The following is a 23,156-nucleotide window of genomic DNA, read 5'->3' on the forward strand; positions in this document are numbered from 1 at the left end:
TCTTACCCATCTTTCAGTGTAGAATTCAGTAGCATTAAGTACACTCACAGTGCTGTACAAACATCACTTAGTGTCCATTTCCATTTTTAAATATTCCAAACAGAAACTCTGTGCCCATTAAACAACTGTTCCCCATTCCTCTTCCCAGTTCCTGGTAACGTGTAATTCCACTTTCTATGAATTTGCCTCTTTAGGTACCTTGCAGACGTGGGGATCAAACAATATTCATTTTTTTGTGTCTGCCATATTTCACTCAGCATAATGTTTTATAGGTTCATCCATGTTAACATGTTTTAAGAGCTTCGTTCCTTTTTAAGGCTGAGTAATTCTCCATTTTCTGTGTATATCACAGTTTGATTATTAATTCAACTGTGATGGATACTGAGTTGTTTCCACCTTTTATCTGTGAACATTGATGTACAATTTTTTTTGAGCTCCTCCTTTCAATTCTTTTGGGTATATACACGAGTGTAATTGCTACATTGTATGATGATACTATGTTAAATTTTGAGGAACCATCAAATTGTTTTCCATAAGGGTCCTACCATTTTACATTTCTGGGTTCCAATTTCTCTACATTCTCACCAGCATTTTTCATTCTCAGGGTTTTGTTTGTTTTGTTTTTTAAATGATAGCCATCTAGAGTGTGAAGTCGTGTGAAGTAATGTATAACTCATGGTGGTTTTGAAGGATATTTTCCCAATGATGTTGAGCACTTTTTCATGTACCATTTGTATATTTTCTTTAGAGAAATGGCCCTTTGGCCATTTTTGAATTGAGTTGTTTGTGCCTTATCGTTGAATTATGCAAATTCTTTATATAATCTGGATAGTCATCTCTTATCAGAGATATGATTTGCCAGTATTTTTTTCCTATTCTCTGGGTTATCTTTTCACTCTCTTAATAGCGTCCTTTGATGCACAGAGGCTTTAATTTAGATGTACTCCAATTTATTTATTTTTATTTTGTTACCTGTGTTATTGGTGTCATGTCTAAGAAATTACTATCAAATTGAATGTCGTGAATCTTTCCCCCTATGTTTTCTTCTGATGTTTATATGGTTTGAGCACTTCAGCTTCAGTGTTTGGGTCCATGTGAGTTAATTTTTGTATATAATAAAAGTAAGGGTCCAACTTCATTCTTTTAGGTTTGTATCCAGTGTTCCCCCATTGCATGGTTTGGCACCCTTGTTGAAAATCAGTTCACCATATAAGGGTTTATTTCTGGATTCTCTACCTTTCATTGGTCTATGCCTGTCCTTAGAGCAATACCACACTGTTTTGATTACTGTAATCTTGTAGTGAGTTTTGAAATCAAGAAGTGTGAACCCTCCAAATTTATTCTTCTTTTTCAGGATTGTTTTGGCTATTTGGGGAAAAAAGATTTATTCCTTGTAAGAGCTATATGAAATCTCTACCTTTTGAAAAGATTTCATTTTTCTATAATAATTTTTTGGAACTATTTTCTACTGTTTACTAAAGTGTACATTTATGCTGTCAATTATAGAAAGAGTATCCAGACCCAGCCCAAAATTCAGTTGTGAAGAGAATGCAGTCTCTCCAGATTGACTGTGTAGCAACACCTCCAAGCAGGTCAAATTCAGGTAACATACTATGATTGAAAATAACGTATTCACTTGTTTGTTCGTGCATGCACTCTGTTCTCAAAAATACTCTTCATGAACATATAAGAAACAGAAGAAGCTATAAAATTTAACTCTTGCCTTAAAGGAATCTATAATATATTTAGAATGAAGATAACATATATTTGAAATAGTAAGTAACAGGGTGTTCACTAAAATCATAAAACATCCTGAACATAAGAGGCCTAACATATATCTGATAGGGAGAGTGTAAGGGCTCAGGATAAAGAGGGGACATATGTGGAAGCAAGGTCCTTGAGGTCAGGGATGATATCCAGAGAATTAGCAGAGAGGTTGGTCTTGGATTCAAGGAGGGATACTTTTTTCATTTTCACAAAAGGAAAAACAGAGTATAGGATATTGAAGCCACTTACTAGCTATCTGTTCTAGGGCAAATTAACCTCTTGTAAACCTCATCCCTCAAATCATAATATAATTGCTCCTATTCTTACAGGGCTTTTAGAGAATAAAAGAATCCATGGAGAGTGCTTAGCACCAAGCTGCTCCGGGTCTTATTTTCCAGCCCTGCACCACACCAAGGACACAGCCACCTTCTCTACTAAAGACCAGTCCCTTTCTCCCTTGGTCATTCCTGTGACACTCATGTTGCCATTGCCTGTTAACATTTCTCTAGTGCTCTCTCACCACCCTGCAGGGGCTTCCACAAATTACTTACATATTTGTAGGAAGAGGACCATCAAGTCAATGCTTTTTTTATTTGCTTGCAAAGGTTGCAGTATGTTATTCTGAGACACAGATGTGTGGCAGTGCCCAGGTTTTATTTTATTTCTTGTTGCTGTCTGAAACTCTTTCCAATGTTGATCATTTCTCCTCAGCCCCAGAACAGCCCAGTTCGCTGCACAGTTCCCAGGGACTGGGGATAGGTCCCGTGGAAGAGTCCTGGTTTGCTCCCTCCCTGGAGAACCAGCAGGATGAGAACCAGCTCAGCTTGCAGAGTAAACTCCAGGAGGAAGCCAACTACCATCTTTATGGCAGCCGCATGGACAGGCAGACGAAACCACTCAGACAGAGTGTGGCTTATAATAGAGAGGAGGAAAGGAGACGAAGGGTCTCCCATGACCCTTTTGCACAGCAGAGACCTTATGAAAACATTCAGAACCCAGGAGTAAAAGGCCTTCCTTATTCTATTGCAACCAGTCCTGGTAATGCAGTACACCAGCCAAAGGGGCTAACCAGCCAACCCCCAGTAAGGTACTGGAACAATGAATTGTACAGTCCATTCAATTTTAGAACAAGACCACTGGCTCTGGGAACAACAGGTTCAAGAGTCTGGTATCAGCCAAATCCAAGCCATATCCCAAGCGTGAATAAAACTCCAGTGCCGGAGACCAACCTACTGGGGAACACGCCCACCATTCCATTCAGCTCCTTCCCATCAAGAGGTAAACAGTTCTTTTTAGCTATAATCTTTTTTAAATGTTTCTGAAAATAAAGCAGCTATTAGCTCTGATGTAGACTCTAAGGTTACAAGGGTGAGTTGTTTATAGTCTTCAGCTGCCACATGCCGTTTGCAGCCATGGACTAGTCTCCATCAGAGCACTTGGCTTTGGTTTGAGTAGGATTCATTGCAGCTACCCACAGGTGTTGGGTTACAGGTCCTTGTAACCAGTGGGTATCTTCTGCTTTAATCTGCATCACAGTGGTCCCATTATACCCAATCGCTGATGGGTTTGTGTTCTTTTACTTGCTTGCTGTTTTCTGAAGGTAAGAAAGAAGTCTTGGATATTTTAATTCTTATCTTATATCGGCCAAAGACTGCATTGGTGAGGAAACCATAGTGTTGGGCTACCATCACCACCATTTATCTCTGGAACTCTTTTCATCTTCCCAAACTGACACTCTGTACTCATCAGACACTAACTCCCCATTCCCCTACCCCCAGCCCCTGGCAACCACCATTCTTTCTGTCTCTATGAATTTGACTGCTATAGGGTACTTGATATATGTGGAATCATACAGTCTTTGTCCTTTTGTGACTGGCTTATTTCACTGAACACAATGTCCTCAAGGTTTGCCAATATTGTAGCATGTGTCAGGATTTCCTTCCTTTTTTTTAAGGCTGAATAATATTCCATTGTCCGTACATAACACATTTTGTGTATCTGTTCATCTGTTGGTGGACCCTGAGTGACTTCCACCTTTTGGATGTTGTGGATAATGCTGCTGTAAACATGGCTATATAAATATCTGTTTGGGGCCTTGCTTTCAGTTCCTTTGAGTAAATACCCATAAATGGAATTGCTACATCTTAGAGTAAGTCTATTTTTAATTTTTGAGGGAAGTCTATTTTTAATTTTTGAGGGATCTCCATATCATTTATCACACCATTTTGTATTACCGCCAGCAGCACACCTTGGTTTCAGTTCATCCACATCCTTGCCAACACTGTTACTTTTTTTTTTTTTTTTTTTATAGTAGCCATTTTGGTGGATGTAAGGTTAGTTCAGCTACATTTTGAAGAGGAAAATTTCAAAGACTGTCATAGGATAAATAATTTAACTTCTATATCTAGAATAAAGCCCTGTCCTTTTACCATGTTGTATTTATTTCTCTTGCTTTCAACCTAGATTTACTTACCTGTGTGTTTCACTCTATTCAGATGAGTCTGTAAAATGTACCATATACAACAGTTCTGGCATTCAGGTTGGAGAGCATAATTATATGGAGGTTGGTGGAATGAGTTCAGCCCTGCTCGACATGAACGTGAAAGAAGAGCCAGCTTATAAGTACCAAGATATCTTTGGTAAGATGCCCTTTAAGGACACATTTTCTAGCAACCTTGAACTTTATTGCTTAGAGGGATATAGTGGAATCCTGAAATTTCTCTGATTTATTCTCCCTGACAGTTGACCCATGTTTTCTCTGTAAAATATCTCTGTAACTTCGATATAATCCGTTGTGATTTATTAATGCTTAATATGGGGATAATTACAATATCTAACTCATGGATTTGTTGTGAAAATTATCATCAATATGTATAAAGAGTGTAGAACACTGCCTGGCATGTAGTTAAGATCTGTGAAAGTACTGAACATATCATCAATATCACTATTCAGACCTAGGAGAGGTATCTCCCTCAGGTCTTCATCAAAAGTGATTCTGAAAAAATAGAAGACTATGCCCTCAACAGCACCCCTGTAATAAAAACAAGAGAGCTTTCTCTTATGGGCTTTTAACTGTGCAGGCTCAAAACATTAATCCCAAAACACAACCTGGGAATCATAGTCATGAGGCCAAATCAATGGGATTTAAGAGCCCAGCTTTATGTTTAACTCTAGGATTGGCAAAATGTTTCTATCAAGGGCCAGATAGAAATTATTTTAGGCTTCACTGGCCCTGAGATCTCTGTTGCAACTACCTGACATTGTAGTGCAATAGCAGCCACAGACAAGATGTACATGAATGGACATGGCTGTGTTCCAATAAAACTTCACTTAACAAAACGAGGCAGCAGGCCAGATTTGACCCACAGGCCATAGTTTGCCAATCCCTGGCCTAATCCATTTGAAAAATAGTCTTTAACATTCTTAGAGAGGAGGTTCCTAACTTTTGGGGTGACAAAAGTACCTTGGAGGATCTGATGAAACCCAGGGTCCCTCTCCCAGAGGAACTCACAAAACTAGGCTAATATCTTGGAAGGTTTTTGGACTGCTGATGTCCTTTGGTGATAACAGAAGCTGCATTGTGGGGAGCTAAGGAGAGGATGGGAGTTGAGGGGGGGGGCAGAAATGAGATGTCTTTTTCCTTATATTCAGCTTATTGAGGTAGGTTGAAGATCAAGGAAAATGTGTGTGGTGGTGATGGTAGTTTTATACTTTAGTTTACTTTTGTTATTTTTTTTAAAAAAGATTTTATTTGGGAATCCCTGGGTGGCTCAGCGGTTTAGCGCCTGCCTTCAGCCCAGGGTGTGATCCTGGAGTATCGGGATCGAGTCTCACGTCGGACTCCCTGCATGGGGCCTGCTTCTCCCTCTGCCTGTGTCTCTGCCTCTCTTTCTGTCTCTCTCATGAATAAATAAAATCTTTAGGAAAAAAAAAAAAGATTTTATTTGAGAGAGAGCACCTGAGCAGGGGGAGGGGCAGACATGCAGTCTCCCCGTCAAGACCAGAGCCAAAGGCAGATGCTTAGCAGAGCCACACAGGCGTCCCCTAGCCGTACTTTAAATACTTGGATGTCAAGGGCCATTTCTATCACTGCAGAAAGTTCTATCAGACAGTGCTATGTGAGATCTGACAGGAGGGGGATTTCAGTACTTCACAAATCAGAACACAACAGCAGCTCAGCTGAAAGGTGTCGCATTTATTACTGAACCAGCCTACTGGTATAGAGGCATAGGAACAGACAAGAACGTTTCCTTAATAAGACATGTCTATTGGCCAGGTAGGAAGGGTGTTTCCATATTGACAGGATAGGAACATGTGATCTCCATGCAGCTTAAATATGTGTGCCAATTATATTTGCTATTTCATGATGTGCGATGGATGCTTCCTCATAGACCCAGCTTGGTTCTTCTCCAGTGCCTCCTCTTGGAGTTGTACCTGATTTTATTACCAGTTTTCATCCGAATCCACTGGGGAATGGGACGATTCTGCTTTTGTTTCTTGGCCAGGAATCGCTTGATTCTGAAAGTCTTGTGAGAAGACATGGCGGTAACAGTCAACCACACGCAACCAGGATAGCGGCTCCTTTTGTTATTTTTATGAAGGCCAGAGAGGAAGGAACCAGTTAGAAAGGGAGGCTGTGGCTGTAAGAGAAGAGAAGACGGCACTTAGAGGAGAGTTGAGTCCCAAAATAGACCTGGAAAAGTAGATACCTCATTCTTTAAAAGACAAGGGAAGGCATTATAATTGCAGGAGTTCACACTTGATGGCCTCAGTTTCCCTAAGTAAGAGGAAAGTAGACCATTGGGTGCAGGGGATGAGGAGTTGAATGACCCTGATTCTGGCCAGGTATGTAGATGATGCCAAAAGGAACAAAAATAGTATTTTCCCTCTTTGTATCAGGAAGGTCTGAAATTAACCAGGGCCATTGGCTAAGGTCATAGAGGACAGCCTAGAAGCCAAGCAGAGCTTGTATTCCCAAAGCCACCAGCTGTGGCTCAGAGATGCATCTGCTAGGAGGTAGAGGTTCTCTGCTGTATTCATATACACACTGCACATGGGCTTCCAGACATGTAAAGGATCCCCTAAGGAATGAGTCCACAACTATGTAATGAAGTTTTTTTTGTTGTTGTTGTTGTTTTACCGTCTCCTGATACTGTCTCTACAGGTTTTTAAAACTAGAATGTTCAAATGAGTTATAGTTTGATGCCTTCTTATCTTTTCTGTTTGGCAGATAATGTCACTAGTCTGACTGATAAACATCTGGACCCAGTCAGGGAAAATCTGGGAAAGCAATGGAAAAACTGTGCCCGCAAACTGGGCTTCACTGAACCTCAGATTGATGAAATTGACCACGACTATGAGCGAGATGGACTCAAAGAAAAGGTTTACCAGATGCTCCAAAAGTGGCTGATGAGGGAAGGCAATAAAGGGGCCACGGTTGGAAAGCTGGCCTATGCGCTCTACCAGTGCTCAAGAATAGACCTTTTGAACTATTTGATACACATCAGCCAGAACTAACTCGAGAAGGGGCTTGGGCAGCATGGGGTATTCTCCTCGCGTAGTGAGTAAGTCACCCACTGAAAGCGCGCTGCCTCTGATCCTTCAGAATTCTTCCCTCACTAATACAGGTTCTGGGTCTGCATAAAAATCTCCTGCATTCCGTAGGTGGAGAATGGGAAAGAAGCCTACAGCAAACCGCCTACTAACCAGGAAGACCTATTAATGTCTGAGGCCAAGTCCAAAAAGAAGCCTAACTGGGTTTTGAAGGGGAGAGAGATATTTGAGGAAGATCATTTTCTTTCAGTTCGTTCCTCAGCGTTCACTGATGCCATTCATTTAACTTACTGGAGTTTTGCTAGAGTAAGAAAAAAATTCAGAGGACATAAACTAAGTCAACTTTCTTATTTTACGCTCTCTTCACGAGTACAGTGAAATTTTAAGTTCTCTTCAAATAGGGTTTTTTTTTTTTGTTTTTTGTTTTGTATTCTAACCATGGTTTGCTCTGAAACTATAATGTCTGTTAACTTCAGTATCAAATGTTGTGTCAGTCACTACAGGCTTCAAAAATTACATGCAGTCTCCACTCCAAAAAAATTAACTAACTGGAGGAATTTTAAGGAATACTAAGATGGAAAAAAAAAATAGAGAACAAAAATACTAGAATTTTCCAGGCGGTTGTTACAAGGAATTGTTACTAACTGTGGTGATGACAGAAATTCTTGATGAAGTTTTTAAGTTTTTTCCTAGCATTCTGATACTTTATGTACTTTCCCAACCTCTGTGCCCTGCAGAGGGAGCATGGATGCAGGGAATTTTGATCTCTTCACACCTGGCTGTGACTGGAGCCTCAGGACTGGTCACTACTGAGCAGCTTCCTCAGGTTACCCCAGGATACTGTAGAAGTATTTTCGTTTTTTTTCTGTGAGCTATAACGTAAAAAAAAAAAAAAAAAAAAAAAAGAACGCTTCAAAGGTTGATAATTGTGCTTCTAACACTCGACCTCTCAAAGCCCACCTGAAACTTGAATGTGTGAAAGGAACCTGAAGACTAGAAGACTGAGGCGGGCAGGCCATCCAGTTATCACTGCCTGCGCTCGGCTAACCCGAGAGCGTGTCATTGTGCTCAGCCTGTCCAGGAGGGAGGGAGTGCAGGATGCAGTCTGGTGACTCTGGATATCAGAACAGATTCTAGGGTCTGGTGGGCTGAGAACAATATTGCGGTTCCGATTCTAAAATCCCCTAGCCACAGCTGATATACACACACACCTGAAGTGTTGGGACTGGAAAACAATTTCTCAACTTCTGTACCTACTGGCATCTTGGGCCAGGTTATTCTTTATTGTGGGGGCTGTCCCGTGCAGGGTAAGATCTGGCCATGTGAAAGCATCCTCTAACTACTAGATGCCAATGGTGGCATCCCCTTCTTCCCTCTTCCTGCTCCCCAGCTGTGACAAGCCGAAATGTTTGGAGACATTGCCAGATGTTCCCTGGAAGGACAGAGCTGCCCCAGTCGAGAAGAGCACTGCTACGAAGGAATGAACCCCAGTCTCTTATCCACACACATATCCAGGTCCACTTAGTTTCCATATAACATAGCATTAGACTACACAGACCAGAAGAAAAGTTGGATGGGGAAAGAGTCCCAGGCTTTGCTAGAGAGGAATGGATGGATGATTGCTTTTCTAAACGTACCCCTTGTACCTCTTTCCTAACAGTGTTTAAATTTTCTAATTCCAAAGAAATTGATCAATGTTAAAGCCAAAAATGAAAGGTATTTTTAATGGACTTTTCAAAATAAAACTTTGTACCTCAAATATAAGCAATTGAAATGATGTGTTTATATAAATGAGACCGTTTGGGCTTCTTCACTGAGGTTGGCATTTCCTATATGTACTGCCCTTTTCACCCTCCTGCCTTTAGCAGGCAAGAGGAAGCTGATGGTAAAAAGAGAAGTTTCTGGACAGCTTTCTGGCTCTCAGGATGAAAACACGCTGCTTGAGAGCCTGCAGCCCATCTGTCCTTAGACATGGTTCCAAAGTCTTTCCTTCAGCCCCTATTCTCTAAAAACTGGGCTGAAAAGAGTCAAATTTGTATCTGAAGAGTTTCAATACAAGAGAATCAATTGGGCAGAAAATTAAGTGAGAGGACACAGACTATAATGAGAAAGATGATTATCCATATTTGGTTCCAAAAAAGATACTCAGACCGTAAGGTTTCTTCTGGTAAAGAACACCCACTTCCAACCCTCACAGCCTTGTGAAATCAGCATTTTCCACTTGTTGCTGTGGTTACAATATTTGTTTGGGGTCCATCGTATGAAGTTAGATCTTCAAAAATAGTTTGTTCTTTCTCCGAAAAAAATTTTTTTTAAGATTTTATTTATGAGAGACACAGAGAGGCAGAGACACAGGCAGAGGGAGAAGCAGGCTCCATGCAGGGAGGCGGACGTGGGACTCGATCCCGGGTCTCCAGGATCATGCCCTAGGCTGAAGGAGGGGGCTAAACCGCTGAGCCACCCGCGCTGCCCTGAAAATGTTAAGTAGTATTTTGATGTACATTTTAAGGTATGTTTTTTATAAAGGCTTTCTTTTTATAATAAAACTTGGTGTTTCCTAAGACAGACGACTTAACAATTGCAGATAAAAACGTTTTGCATCAGAAACAGGCTGTGACCTAACAATGGAAAAAAGCTCAACCTGATTTTATGGTGAAAGCTCCCTTGCCAGAACGTACACTGATAGATGATACTTTTGATTTCTTTCTATAAGAGGGTAACCATGTCAACAAGATCAATTCTTTTAGTCACATCTGTTGTAGGATAAAAATTTCTAACTGCCAAAACAATGTAATACAACATCGTGGTTTAAATTTTAAATTTAACTCATCAGGTGTTACTGTTATAGAACTAAGAAGTGAAAGACTGATGATTTTTACTCATTGCAATCAGCAGGGTTACTGTGCAATTTCACTGCAAAGGACTGAGGTCAAGAAAACCAAACCAAACCAAAAAAACAAAGCAGAGGGTAGCCTGGATGGCTCAGCAGTTTAGCGGTGCGTTCATTCAGTTCAGTGCCTGATCCTGGGGTCCTGGGATCCATTCCCACGTCGGGCTCCCTGCATGGAGCCTGCTTCTCCCTCTGCCTGTGTCCCTGCCTCTCTGTGTGTCTATGAATAAATAAAATTTACAAAGCAGGACACTAGGTGTCTATGTGGCCAAGATTTTAGAAGGATCTGATTACAAAGAAATTCTTGAAGGCCTAACGCTATTCCAGTGAATTCCGTAACAACCCAAGTACAGGTTGCGAAATCAAGTAGGCTTAACTTCCCCTCGGCTCCTCTTTTGCTGTGTACCAAGAGCCTGCTTCCTAACCTCTCTTAGCCTCCATTCTCTCTTCTATAAATAGGCAGTAAGGCTGACCCGAGGATCAAAATAATGCACCATAAGGTGCCTGGCACAAAGTTATTTTTAAAGCTGTGCAACAGTGTTACACAGTAAGGACTAGTTCTCAAGTGTGCATTTAATACATTGTGACACCAATCACCTAGAGCCCCACAAGTGCTACGGTTTAACATGTTAAAATTGTACAATTATTTTTACTTTCGTGATCTCCGACAAGAAATCCCAAAACAGCGGCTCAGGGAAAAAAAAAAAAAAAGGAAATGTTGATCTACCAAAGGTTTCTGAAAGTCAGATGACAGTAGTCAGCTGAAATGTATTTCTCTTTCCTTCTATGCGGGGAAAATTGATGTGACACATTCATGTTGAAGGAATATTTTTGCATAATCCATTTTTAGGCCAGTCTTAGTTAAAAAAAAAAAAACTCAAATGGCCAGTGAGAACACTACAGGTATCAGAACTTTCCATGGCTGTTAACACTGAAAAGTATTATGTATATAAGACCATTACAACAGGAGGGATTCGGGCAGCCGGGTGGCTCAGCGGTTAGCGCTGCCTTCAGCCCAGGGCCTGATCCTGGAGATCTGGGATCGAGTCCCGCGTCGGGCTCCGTGCATGGAGCCTGCTTCTCTGCCGCTCTGTGTGTCTCGTGAATAAATAAATAAAATCTTTAAAAAAGGGGGGGGGGATTCAAGGAGGAGAAACAATGCAATATGCAAGGAAGCTGTTGCCATCCTGAATAATTCTAGCCGGGGCTAAACGGTGGCCATGGACCTGCCAGTTCTTTGCAGTCAAGGCAGAGTGGTGGCCAGAATTACAGGAGTGTTTTTTGTTTTTTCCTCCACTGAAGTGTCCAGTGCAGGTAACGCTTATAACCTTTAAAAAGCTTGAATTCTATGATCTAAATAAGCTGAGATTCGGAGACGCCCGAGGGCCGGGGCGGGGGTGGGGGGTGGGGCTCAGCGGTGGAGCATCTGCCTTGGCCCGGGGCGTGACCCGGGGGTCCTGGAATCGAGTCCCGCGTCAGGCCCCCGCGGGGAGCTGCTGGTCCCTCTGCCTGCGCCTCTGATGAGCGAATACATAAAACCTTCAAAACCCGTCTTCTGATACAACACAAACAAGGCTTAGTTCGCTGGCATCCAGCGGCCCCGCATCGCGCACCGCGTCCGCCTCCGTAACGGAAGCTCGGAAGCTCGGGCCCACCGGGCGCCGCCCGCCCCGCCCCGCCCTCGCGGCCCCCGGTGCACCTGTTCCACCCGTTCCACGTGCCTTCCCGGGCGCCTCGCACCGGACGCGGCACCTGCCCCGCACGGCTCGTGCTCACTTGGCCTCAGCCTCCGTCCTGCGCGTCGCAGCCCCAACCTGGCTACGGGACGCGCCGTGCACCCTGCGCAGAAGCCTCCCCCCACCACGGGCGTCCGGCCCGAGGCCTCTACCCCCCGCGGCCCCGCCCCGCCCCGCCGCCGACGCCCCCGGGAGGCCGCGAAGCGCGGGTGGCGCGGCGAAGGGCGGGCCCGCACACTGACGTGCTCCTCGAGCGCCAGGGCCGCCCCGCGGGACGACGACGTGCGGGCAGTACCGTGGGACCCGAGCTCCGCTCCCGCCGAGGGTCAGAGACAGCGCGGCGGGCAGTGCGGCCGACCGGCCCCGCCGACCAGGCCCGACGGGACACGTTACTCCGGCCGGCGGCGGAGCGGGTCCTGGCGCGTGCGTGTTCCCCGGCCGCCTGGCGGAGCGAGTCGTGGCGCATGCGTGTTCCCCGGCCGCCCGGCGGAGAGAGTCAAGGCGCATGCGTGTTCCCCGGCCGTCCGGCAGCGGGAGTCGTGGCGCATGCGTGTTCCCCAGACGCCCGGCGGAGGGAGTCGTGGCGCATGCGTGTTCCCCAGACGCCCGGCGGAGCGGGTTCTTCGCGCCTGCGTATTCCCGGCCGCCCGGCGGAGCGGGTCCTCAGCACATGCAGGTTCTCCGGACGTCCGGCGGAGGGAGTCGTGGCGCATGCGTGTTCCCCAGACGCCCGGCGGAGCGGGTTCTTCGCGCCTGCGTATTCCCGGCCGCCCGGCGGAGCTCGTCCTCAGCGCATGCAGGTTCTCCGGCCGTCCGGCGGAGCGGGTCCGCGGCGCATGCGTGTTCTTCGGCTGTCCGGCGAAGCGGGTCCGCGGCGCATGCGCGTTCCCCAGACGCCCCCGGAGCGGGCCCTCGGCGCATGCGTGTTCCCCGCCGCCCGGCGGAGCGGGTTCTCCGCGCCTGCGTGTTGCTAGCGCCTCCTCCTAGCGGGCCCGGAGCGCGGTGTGGGGCGGGGCGCAGGTGTGTTCTCCCGGGGCGCTCCTTGGAGCGCGGCGCATGCACACGCCGAGGCCGATGGCTGCGGTGCTGGACCGCCGGGCGTCGCGGCAGCTGCGGATGATCCTGTCGGCGCTGAAGGCCGGGAGCCGGGTGCCGCGTGCCGGGCCGGCGGCCGCATTCGGGTAATGGTGCGCCCCGCCCCCGGGAGCCCGCGCGGCCAGGTGCGCGTCGAGAGGGGCGCGGGGGCCGGGGGGGGGGGGGGGCGTGGCCCGGGGGCCGTGACCTGGGCGCAGGAGCCGGCTCCGGGTCTGACTCGACCCCCGGGGGCTGGGGGGGGGGACCCTCCGCACCTGCGGGGCGCCAGGCTCGCGGACGTGCACCGCCCTCTCCTTTCCTGCTGGTTTTGGACTTTGATGCTCCAAAGAGCCCCCTGCAGAAGCCGGGGAACCTCCAGGCCCTTGGCCTGACTCCGGTTCGCTGCAGCTGGAGGAGACAAGAGTCTGCCTTTTCAGGCCCCCCATCCCCCACCGCCACGTCCACTTTGAGATAAGACGACTAGAGTAGCCTGGGACCCGCTGCCCGAAATGCGGGCGCCCCTGGGTCTGGAGAGAGAGAAATCCAGCGGAAAACGCGGTGCGGGCGGCGCGAAGCCTGCGCATCCGCGCACACCTGTGCCGGGCCACGCGGACCTACCTGGGCGGCGAATGCAGCTAGCCCGTTGACGGATCGGTTGCATTTATCACCAGCAAAAGTCCAGTGCTACCTGGGGAGAACCTGAAGTTCTCATTTGAGACATCTCGTTTGAAATTTCTCGTTTGAAAATGTAATTGCGAAAGAGGAGGGGAAATCTACTCAGCTTTATGTTGTGACTGATCAGGTCTTGAGTTTTCATGTCGAAGTTCTTTATTATTTTAGAGCTTCTAAGTTTTCAGGGATCGTTTAAGGCAGATGGTGGGGGAAAAAATGCATCATTGTTCACGGCTGTGTAAAGCAACATTGAAAAATGACAGTTTTTCCAGTTTCCTGTTTGCAGAAAGAGATTGAAATAAGGTTACTATGTACCAGTACGCAAGTCTAAGATAAGTTATTTAATGGTTGCAGGAAGGCTCTGTCCATTTAGTGTAAATCATTCTTCCTGAAATATCTCTGAAAAACCGGTTCCCCTGGATTTTGAAACTGCCGTCTTATAAATGCAGTTGCAAGTTGATATTATATGTAATATCAGAGAAAACCAGCGGTGCTGCTGGTTGATCCTGAAATGAGGCTGCAGCCCAGCGTAAGTAGGAAAAAGCACTCCCTAAAAACGTTTGTTTCGGAGCCTCAGGACCCAAACCACACTTTATGAGTTGTGTTCCATAAGCTTTGGTTAAGTCTGCGGTTTGGAACTCTTGACTCTTATTTCGTAATCTGTAAACTGGTTTGTTCCAGGACCAGGTAAAAATAAATAAATAATAATTAAAAGCCTTTTCTGCCTGCAGTTGTATGTTGAGTACAGTTACAGTATTAATAATTTATAGAACCTAACAACCTCCCAGAAGAAAAACGTTTTCTGAGTTCAACCTCGGGGTGCTGTGCTTGAGAATCAGAGAGACCCTTCCTTCTTGCCCTGGCACCTGCTTCCACCTTCTTCCTGTCTGGCCGTCAGGGTGAGGGAGGGCCCCAGGGCCAGAGCCCCATTGGAGAGACTTTGTTCAGCCTCGATAACAGCGTGGCTTCCAGGAAGCTGTACAAAGGGGAACCAGGTTATTGAACCTCTTTGAATCTAGAGCCTTGTAGAATTGTTCTGCAGATTTGAGACCATAAGTAGCAAAACAAATGAGGTAAGTAAGCTCTTAATGTTATTCATTATTGGGATCTCTGGGTGGTGCAGCGGTTTAGCGCCTGCCTTTGGCCCAGGGCACGATCCTGGAGACTCGGGATCAAATCCCACGTCGGACTCCCGGTGCATGGAGCCTGCTTCTCCCTCTGCCTATGTCTCTGCCTCTCTCTCTCTCTCTCTCTCTCTCTCTGTGACTATCATAAATAAATAAAAAATTAAAGAATATATTATTCATTATTTAGCTTATAATAAAACTAAACGATAGTTTATTTTCCCAAGCTGTTAGATTCTTGCCTTCTGCCACAGGGGAGGGAAACTTCCCTTCCTTGAAGGGAACAAACAGTTCAATCAGGACGTTATTGTCCTTGTATTGCTTATGACATCCTTTCCTTTCACTAACTTCCCTATCCGGCTTCCCAGCAAAAGAGGGACTGGAAGTAAGGCACAGGCCTTCTGGGTGAGCATGCCTTCTTAATAGAGAGGAAGGACTTTTTTTTTTTACCCCTTCTAAAGAAATTAACTCAGGAAAAATACAGATGTCTGTGTCCCACTCCAGAGATTTTGCAGCCTAGGCATCTGGAATTTTTTTTTTTTTTTTTAAGATTTATTTAAAACGACTGCCCCAGTCGTTGAGTCTCCGAGGATTGTCCTAGGCAGATGTAGGTTTAACTCTCCACAGGTGATTCTGACGAGCACACCTGCTTTAAGAACATGTGAGTTAGAGAAGTAAAGTGATTATAAGCAGGGAGAAAGTGGCAGTAAAGACAGATTGACATCCCAAAGGAAAGAGTCATTTTTGGTCTTTAAATTACCTGAAGATTTCTCTCTTTTCCTGTGTGAGAGGTTGGGAAATCTGGCATCTTGATTGGGGTTCAAGTAATATGCATGTTTCAGGGCTACTGAAATCCTGGTCTCTCTGCAGCCTGATTTTCTTTTCAACAGACAAACAAAATGAGGCCTGAACTAGTGTCTAAGAGCCGCTTGCTAAGCTGGAGAAAAAATTACTCATTTTTGTGATCTTCTGCTAATGTGAAAATAAATCATTCAATGACTTTTTCTTAATAAAAATTTTTTCATGTGTTTGATTTGTTTTGATTTACTTTTGTTCATAAGTACTTGTCTGTCCTTTTTCCCCAACCTGGAGATTGGTAAAAGATTTTCGGTCTCCCACCTCCATTTACCCCAGGTGGGAGGCCGATGTGACAGCAGCAGGTACCTCTGGTGTGGTGACACAGAGGATGTTGATGACAAGGCACCAGGGACATTTTCTTTCCCCTTAGCCTAGCTGCAAACCCCTCCTCCCTTCCTGGCATTTGTCTGGCAACCTTTGCCACCCTCTGCCCCATACTCCTGCCAGGACAAACACTGGCTTGTCCCCACATATGTCCCTTGCTCCCTGGCCTTTGATCATGCATGCTATTTTTCCTTCTAGAAACACCCTCCCCACCACATTATTTTTCTTCAAAATTTTATTCCTCTTTGGAAGTTCAGTCCAAATGCTACTTTTTCATTCATCTCCATGTAAGGCCATGCCTTTGCTCCCTGAAGGGTGGCAGACAGAGTCAGCAACACCCAACCACAAAAACCCAGTGTTAGACATTGAGAAAGATGCTGTGGGAGTGGAGTTCCTCTTGTACATAATCTCCTTGCTGCACAAGATGATTCTTGCAGGCGTGTCCCTTGAATGCTGCAAGAAAGGGAGCCCCTCAGAAATCTTCAGGGCACGAGGTAATAAAGGTACATTATTACTAGCATGAGCCGAGTAAATGCTGGTCATCTCTAGTTATGGCGTGGCCTCATTCCTGCATGGTGAACATGAGAACTGCTAGTAACCACTTCTAGCCATGCCCCCTTGTGCTCCTGGCCTCAGCCATAACCTGCCCCCCCGCCCGGTTTGCAGAGCGAATCTCTTGTCTCTTTGTCTTTTCTCCTACCAGGTTGTGGGCAAAATTAAATGCATCAATAAATGTTTGCAGAAAAGAATCTTTATTACTAGAGTATTATTTGCTTTTATCTGGATCCCAGAGTCCCCTTACCAGTATGAATGACTGAAGAATAGGACGTAGATAAGTAACTTGGTAGTGTCAGTATGACACCACCCTTGCTCAGGGGCTTTATTATTGCCCCTCATGATTTCTCTAGATAATGAGCTTATGGTTATGTCAGGCTTTGTTACCACCCAGTTGTCATTTTTGCAAAAATTGTATTAAGACTTGATGCCCCTGCCTTCAGCATTCGTTCTCATTTGAAAATGGTGATGGGAAGAAACCAAAAGAGGAAAGAGGACCTCATTTTTTTAAAAAAATGCTTCATTTCAATAACCATTTTAAGTAATTTCAGAGAGATTGATGGGATTGATGGTATGTAAAGAGAAAGAGGCAGCAGTTCATTTAAATTCCTTAACACTCTACTGGGAGAAGAGGAGCGCCTCCTTCCAGTCAGTACCTGTCCTGGCATATCAAAATGTCCCTTCCGTGTGTCACCAAGCCACCTAGGAAATTGGCAGGGAGGCTGTTAGAGCCTGATGCAGGAGCCTTGTGTACGCTCTACAGCTATAAAGCCCTGCAGAGTCCTCCTGGAGCTTCTGGAAGAGCAGCAGAGAGGTTCATCAGCAGTACCCTTGCTAATGGTACATGCATCAGTCAGAACAGGCCCCGGCTGAAGGCTGTCTCCTGTGCCAACATCTCCAGTTAGATACTGTCATGGGAGGTGTTGGGCCAAGGAGGGTCAGCGGCACAGGGTGGGCTCACCAGGTGGAAGCTTATGGACCTGCCTGTTTAACAATCAACACCAATATCTCCACATGTTAAGAAATGGGCTGGCCCTATGAGTACAGACCAGCATTCCTGCCGTGAGCCCTTCTGTGGCTGGCCAGAGAACATGAGAAGCCATATGCCTGAAGGACTACCTAGGGACCAAGGCCTTCTCTGCAGACTTCTGAGACCAGCCTCACCCTTACGAACACTGCCGATGCAGCTGAAGGTCCCCAGGTAGCCCCCCTACATGTGCTATGGGCCTGACAAATGACTCCAGGGTCTGTGCCATGGTTGCTCACCCTTACGTGTACTTGTATGAAGTTCTTGCACCCTGTACCTTGGTACCACTAGCTTTCATCTCACCGGGCATATGCCCTTGGGACTGTTTGGTCATTGATTTTAGCAACTCTCAGTACTTTAGTAGGGTAAGCCCTGGGCTGGCGCTCTAGGATACTGACACATGAAGACACACTTCAGATATACAATCTAGTCAGGTCCCCTTTTAGGTTTAGAAAACAAGCGCAAGTCAAGGTAATCCAAGAAGCCTGAGGAGGTTATTGGAGCTGACCCAGGTATATAAAGAGCAGTTTGGTCATACTGTGTTTGTACGTACGGCTCAGTAATTTTTCTTTGGGGATGGGATTTTTCTCTTTCAGCTCCTCGGTAACCTCTACCAAAGTGGCTGTGAATGGTGTCCATTTGCATTATCAGCAGACTGGAGAGGGAGAGCATGCAGTCCTGCTGCTTCCTGGAATGTTGGGTCTGGAAGTTTTTGACACAATTTGCATGCTGTGTAGTCTGTGATACATTCACGTTATTAGATGCCAAGTATTGATTATTAGTTTTAGTGCTTCGCTGAATGCTTTAATATTTGCTACAAATTTAAGTGATTCAGAAAAGAAAGATTACTGTCTACTAGCTGTATTCTTTATTCCTTTAAGTTCCCAGTTGTTTTTTTTTTTCTTATGCAGTTATGCTGTGGAGTTGCCTACAATTTGGGATGATGACAGGGATCAAGGAAAGGGGTGTGGGAAGAAGGGATAGATGAAGGAGATGAGCTAGTGACCATCCCAGTGTTCCTGGAATTGAGGGGTTCCAGGATGCAAGACTTCCAGTGCTAAAAAATGGATTGATTACCCTGTCATGATGGATTATATGTTCAGTTAAAATAAGAGCTAAGAACAAGACTTAGTTTAAAGCCCTTTTGGAAGTCAAAATTAGATTGGCATGAATGGAGCATAGTAAAGCCAACTGGATCCCAATCTCATCTTGCACATAAGTAATTTACATGTAGACAGTGCAGGGGGATCCAGTGATCCCAGGACACTTGAGTTTGGTTTTAAGGGTTTTAGTATTGTTTTAATTTGTACTTTAGTATAATTTAGTATATTTTAATTTATACTTTTTAATAATCCCAATACCTTATGATTTCTTTTCTTCTAAAAGTAAAATGCTGGGCAGCCCGGGTGGCTCAGCGGTTTAGCGCTACCTTCAGCCCAGGGCCTGATCCTGGAGTCCTGAGATCGAGTCCCGCGTCGGGCTCCCTGCATGGAGCCTGCTTCTCCCTCTGCCTGTGTCTCTGCCTCTCTCTCTCTCTCTCATGAATAAATAAATAAAATCTTAAAAAAATAAAAATAAAAGTAAAATGCTAAAATCTTCAATTACTTGGTGGTCCCACTTGACAGCCACAGCTAATTGTGGTTCCATTGTAGGTATGGAAGCATCTTTGTCTAGATAGTATTTATTTTTTATTTTTTTTTAAAGATTTATTATTTACTCATGAGAGAGAAAGAGAGAGAGGCAGAGACGTAGGCAGAAGGAGAAGCAGGCTCCCTGAGGGAGCTCCATGCGGAACTTGGGACTCGATCCCCGACCCTGGCATCACACCCTGAGCTGAAGGCAGACACTCGACCGCTGAGCCACCCAGGTGTCCCTAAATAGTATTTAGTATCTTTTTCTTCCTCTTAAACTATTGTAATGAAGGAGGACATTTACTCTAGGGACTGGTGTAGATCTAAAGGTATCTGTAAAAGCAATGAACAAGTTACTGGCTTAGATTTCCATTTTTCCAGTATTGTGATTGTTATCCAGGTATAAAACACTTTTGGCAATTTAATTTTTGTTTATGTAAAACATTAACCCATTTTTTATTAAAAACTCAAAACCACAGTGAGATTCTCCTAATCCCCTGTTCCTAGCACCCAGTACCCGTTCCCGTAGGCAACCAGTGTTGATGTGTCTCCTTCTCAGGTATCATGTACTGGTAACTATTCTTTAAAATAATTTTTTTAAAGGATTTCATTTTCTTGGCACTGGTATTCAAATGTATACTTGTGTGCCAGAAAGCTAGTGTCTCATCATTTCTGAAATTGATCTTGACTTAGACTGTTCTCTTTTCGCGTCTTCTCACCTCCTGCCCCTCTTTCAAAGTGGTTCCCATGTGGAACTTTCTCCAGGGATCATCAGAGAATCTTCGTGTGTCAGAGCAGTAGACACCAGCTTGAAATCCATTTATATTTTTGCCTTTGGTTTTCCAAACGTTGAGAAAGGTAGATGTTCCCAGGAAGAATGGTGGTCCTTGATGATGTTAAATGATCCTGTGCCCTCTTAAAAGACATTTTCTAATTAAGAGCTAGCCTATCAAGCAGGATGTTTAGCATCCGAGTGTGGCCTGAGCTACAAGCCTGTAGAAGCTAAGCCGACTTTAAAAATGAAATGCTAAAAATAATAATAATAATAAAAAATAAAAATAAATAAAATAAAAATTAAATGCTGACTTGCCCCTGGACTGGGCTCCTTGAGAGTCTGGCCTTCCACGCCACACACAGTGGGTGTGTACACGCAGTGTCCCTGACCTCATGGGCAGGCTGGGAACTGCTGACAGGCTTCTACTCCTTTACCTATGCTGCTTTTTTCTTTTTTTTTTTGTGAATGAAACAAGCGAATTTGACTTCTCTCCACATACTCCCCTCCCCGTCATTTAAGTGTTTTAGTTTCCTGGTGTTTACTTACCACCAGAAAATTAAATCTTCAGGGCTCTTCATGTTAGCTTAGTAAAAAAAACACCTGGGAATTTAGAATTCTACTTTGAATAACTTGGGCCAAATTTCATAAATTTGTTGACCGATACAATATCGAGATCACTCTCACTTGCAACAGTCGTTTTTTTAAAAAGAAAGAAAAATAACCCAGAAACCTATCATATCAGAAGTCAGTTTGTATGCAGTTGCATAAATTCCTTTTTTTTTTTTTTTTTTTTCAAGGAAGATTGACTGGAAAAGTATCAAAAGTGCTGAAATATTACAGGACCTAATGAATCAGGGCCTCTGTCCTCAAAGTAGCCACTAGGAGGAGACAAAAGGCAGGTCTGAACTCCACCAGGAAAGGAAGTCAGCCTCCCAGTAAATGAATTTTACCATCACGAGGCTACTTTGCTGAATGCATTCTGCTGCCTAACTTTGAGTAGAAACTAGTTACTTTGTTTTAAGATTGTAGTTGTTTCTGATTTTACTGTAATGTGCTTGAAATAATGAAATCATTCACCTGAGGGTAACCAAGTGGCTGTTTTTAGGAAGTGGAAAGACTGATTTTGGACCCCAGATTAAGAACCTGAATAAGAAGCTCTTCACGGTGGTTGCCTGGGATCCTCGAGGATATGGACATTCCAGACCCCCAGATCGAGATTTCCCAATGGATTTTTTGGAAAGGGATGCAAAAGATGCTGTTGATTTGATGAAGGTGGGTCTCTTAGGGAGGAGCCCAGAGGAGGGAGGATGGCTGAGCCTGTCTTCATCTATTTTGTTTTGGGTTTTTTTTTTTATTTATTTCTATAAGGGTAATACCATGTGATTCCTACAGAAAATTCAGGAAGTTCAAATAGCTATGAATTAGGAAGTAGAAATATTCCATAATCCAACTACTTAGAGATACTGCTGTTATGACTTTGAGAATCTGGCTTTCCAGCCAACCTTTTCTTTTTTTTTTTTTTTTTTTTTTTTTTTTCCAATTTAGTTAACATATAGTGTATTCTTAGTTTCAGGGGTAGAATTTAGTGATTTACCCGTTGCATACAACACCCAGTGCTCATTACATCAAGTGCCCTCCTTTTTTTTTTTTTTTTAATTTTTATTTATTTATGATAGTCACAGAGAGAGAGAGAGAGAGAGAGGCAGAGACATAGGCAGAGGGAGAAGCAGGCTCCATGCACCTGGAGCCCGATGTGGGATTCGATCCCGGGTCTCCAGGATCGCGCCCTGGGCCAAAGGCAGGCGCCAAACTGCTTCAAGTGCCCTCCTTAATGCCCAGTCACCCTGTCCCCCACCCTCCTCTCCTCCAATGACCCTCAGTTTGTTTCCTAGAGTTAAGCATCTCTTATGGTTTGCCTCCATGCTTTCACCTTATTTTATTTTTCCTTCCCTTCCCCTATATTCATGTTTTGTTTCTTAAATTCCACGAGTCATATCATATGATATTTGTCTTTCTCTGACTGATTTATTTAGCATAATACTCTCTAGTTTCATCCCTCATTATAAATGGCAAGATTTCATTCTTTTAGATAGATATTCTGTTGTATGTATATATCACATCCTCTTTACCCATTCATCTGTTAACAGACATCTGGGCTCCTTCCATAGTTTGGCTATTGTGGACATTGCTGCTGTAGACATTGGGGTGCAGGTGCCCCTTCGAATCACTATGTTTGTATCTTTTGGATAAACACTCACTAGTGCAATTGCTGGGTCATAGGGTAGCTCTATTTTTAACTTTTTGAGGAACCTCCACACTGTGTTCCAGAAGGGCCGCACCAGCTTGCATTCCCAACCAACAGCGTAAGAGGGTTCCCTTCTGGCCAATCTTATTACATATATAAATACACAGTTTTGTACTGATGGCATCATACTTATACGTAATGTTTTTTCCAACTTACTGTTCTTTGAACAACTTGTCAAGGAGATCCTTCCATGTTAATAAATAATAAGTCTATGTAAGTCTTATAATAGTCACATAATATTCCACTGTAGGGATGCACTGTCTTATTTCACCTCTCTCCAATGGTGGACAAATAATCAAAAATTGTAAGTTGCTTTTCTTGTTATTATAAACAGCAGTGCAGCGAATGTTGTTGTGTCCATGGACATTTTATAAACAATGTTGGTGTGGACACCCCTGGACCTGTCTCCCGGTGCACATGTGCAGGTGTTCCATACATATTTAGGGGATGATGCTGGGTCACAGAAGATGCAAATGTTCCTTTTACAAGATAGTGCCAGTTATTACCCATCTACTTTTAGGAATATATAGTCACATCAGTATCTTGGACTGATAATTGTTTAAACTTTATTTTCCAAGTCATCCTATTTTTACTTCTAGGCAGCATCTCTCCAATGAAATCTTTGTTCAGTTTCCCTGTCAAACACATTTTCAGAGCCTGGTTGATTTAAGGACTAATATAACCTCCCTGTGACTCCCTCGTTCTCCAGCCTCCTTCAGCCTGTTCTTCCCACAGTTGCAGTCAGTGGTTTTATCAGATGCAGTGACTTCATTTCACCCAGTAAATATCAAGTTTCCCTCTCTAATCTACATTACTATTCTCAAAGCCTTTGCTCAGGCGTGGGCGTGCATGCACATGTTACTTG

At 44.4% G+C, this 23,156-nt stretch overlaps 3 protein-coding genes across 8 annotated transcripts in view; 2 read left to right on the top strand and 1 right to left on the bottom strand.

The window, feature by feature from the left end:
• Nucleotides 1-9,084, top strand: part of RIPK1 (receptor interacting serine/threonine kinase 1) — a 25,502-nt gene extending 16,418 nt beyond the window's left edge. For both annotated transcript variants that reach the window (XM_038584031.1, XM_038584032.1), the window contains 4 exons: nt 1,507-1,603; nt 2,479-3,045; nt 4,263-4,406; nt 6,998-9,084. In XM_038584031.1, the coding sequence (XP_038439959.1) occupies nt 1,507-1,603; nt 2,479-3,045; nt 4,263-4,406; nt 6,998-7,284 (1,095 nt within the window). In that variant the 3' untranslated portion in view covers nt 7,285-9,084. The remainder of the gene's footprint in view (nt 1-1,506; nt 1,604-2,478; nt 3,046-4,262; nt 4,407-6,997) is intronic.
• On the bottom strand, nt 5,943-12,768 carry LOC100687285 (60S ribosomal protein L39). 3 transcript variants are annotated; one of them, XM_038584038.1, is made up of 3 exons: nt 12,242-12,383; nt 8,096-8,192; nt 5,943-6,407 (listed from the first exon to the last, which is right to left on the bottom strand). In XM_038584038.1, the coding sequence occupies exon 3, from the start codon at nt 6,306-6,308 to the stop codon at nt 6,153-6,155; it is 156 nt and encodes a 51-aa protein (XP_038439966.1). In that variant the 5' UTR covers nt 6,309-6,407; nt 8,096-8,192; nt 12,242-12,383; the 3' UTR covers nt 5,943-6,152. The 3 variants fall into 3 exon arrangements, with proteins under 3 accessions (XP_038439966.1, XP_038439967.1, XP_038439965.1); XM_038584039.1 differs by lacking the exon at nt 12,242-12,383 and adding an exon at nt 11,910-11,928; XM_038584037.1 differs by lacking the exon at nt 8,096-8,192 and having other exon boundaries at nt 12,242-12,768.
• A 157-nt stretch (nt 12,769-12,925) lies between these two features.
• Nucleotides 12,926-23,156, top strand: part of BPHL (biphenyl hydrolase like) — a 36,775-nt gene continuing 26,544 nt past the window's right edge. Inside the window, exons 1-3 of one of the 3 annotated variants that reach the window (XM_038584035.1) lie at nt 12,926-13,127; nt 18,177-18,280; nt 21,092-21,258. In XM_038584035.1, the coding sequence (XP_038439963.1) occupies nt 13,003-13,127; nt 18,177-18,280; nt 21,092-21,258 (396 nt within the window). In that variant the 5' untranslated portion in view covers nt 12,926-13,002. Of the gene's footprint in view, nt 13,128-13,273; nt 14,766-17,719; nt 17,755-18,176; nt 18,281-21,091; nt 21,259-23,156 lie in introns of those variants that run through there. The other 2 variants (XM_038584036.1, XM_038584034.1) reach the window with 2 other exon arrangements.

The sequence above is a fragment of the Canis lupus genome, chromosome 35 (assembly GCF_011100685.1).
Source record: "Canis lupus familiaris isolate Mischka breed German Shepherd chromosome 35, alternate assembly UU_Cfam_GSD_1.0, whole genome shotgun sequence".
NCBI lineage: Eukaryota > Metazoa > Chordata > Mammalia > Carnivora > Canidae > Canis > Canis lupus.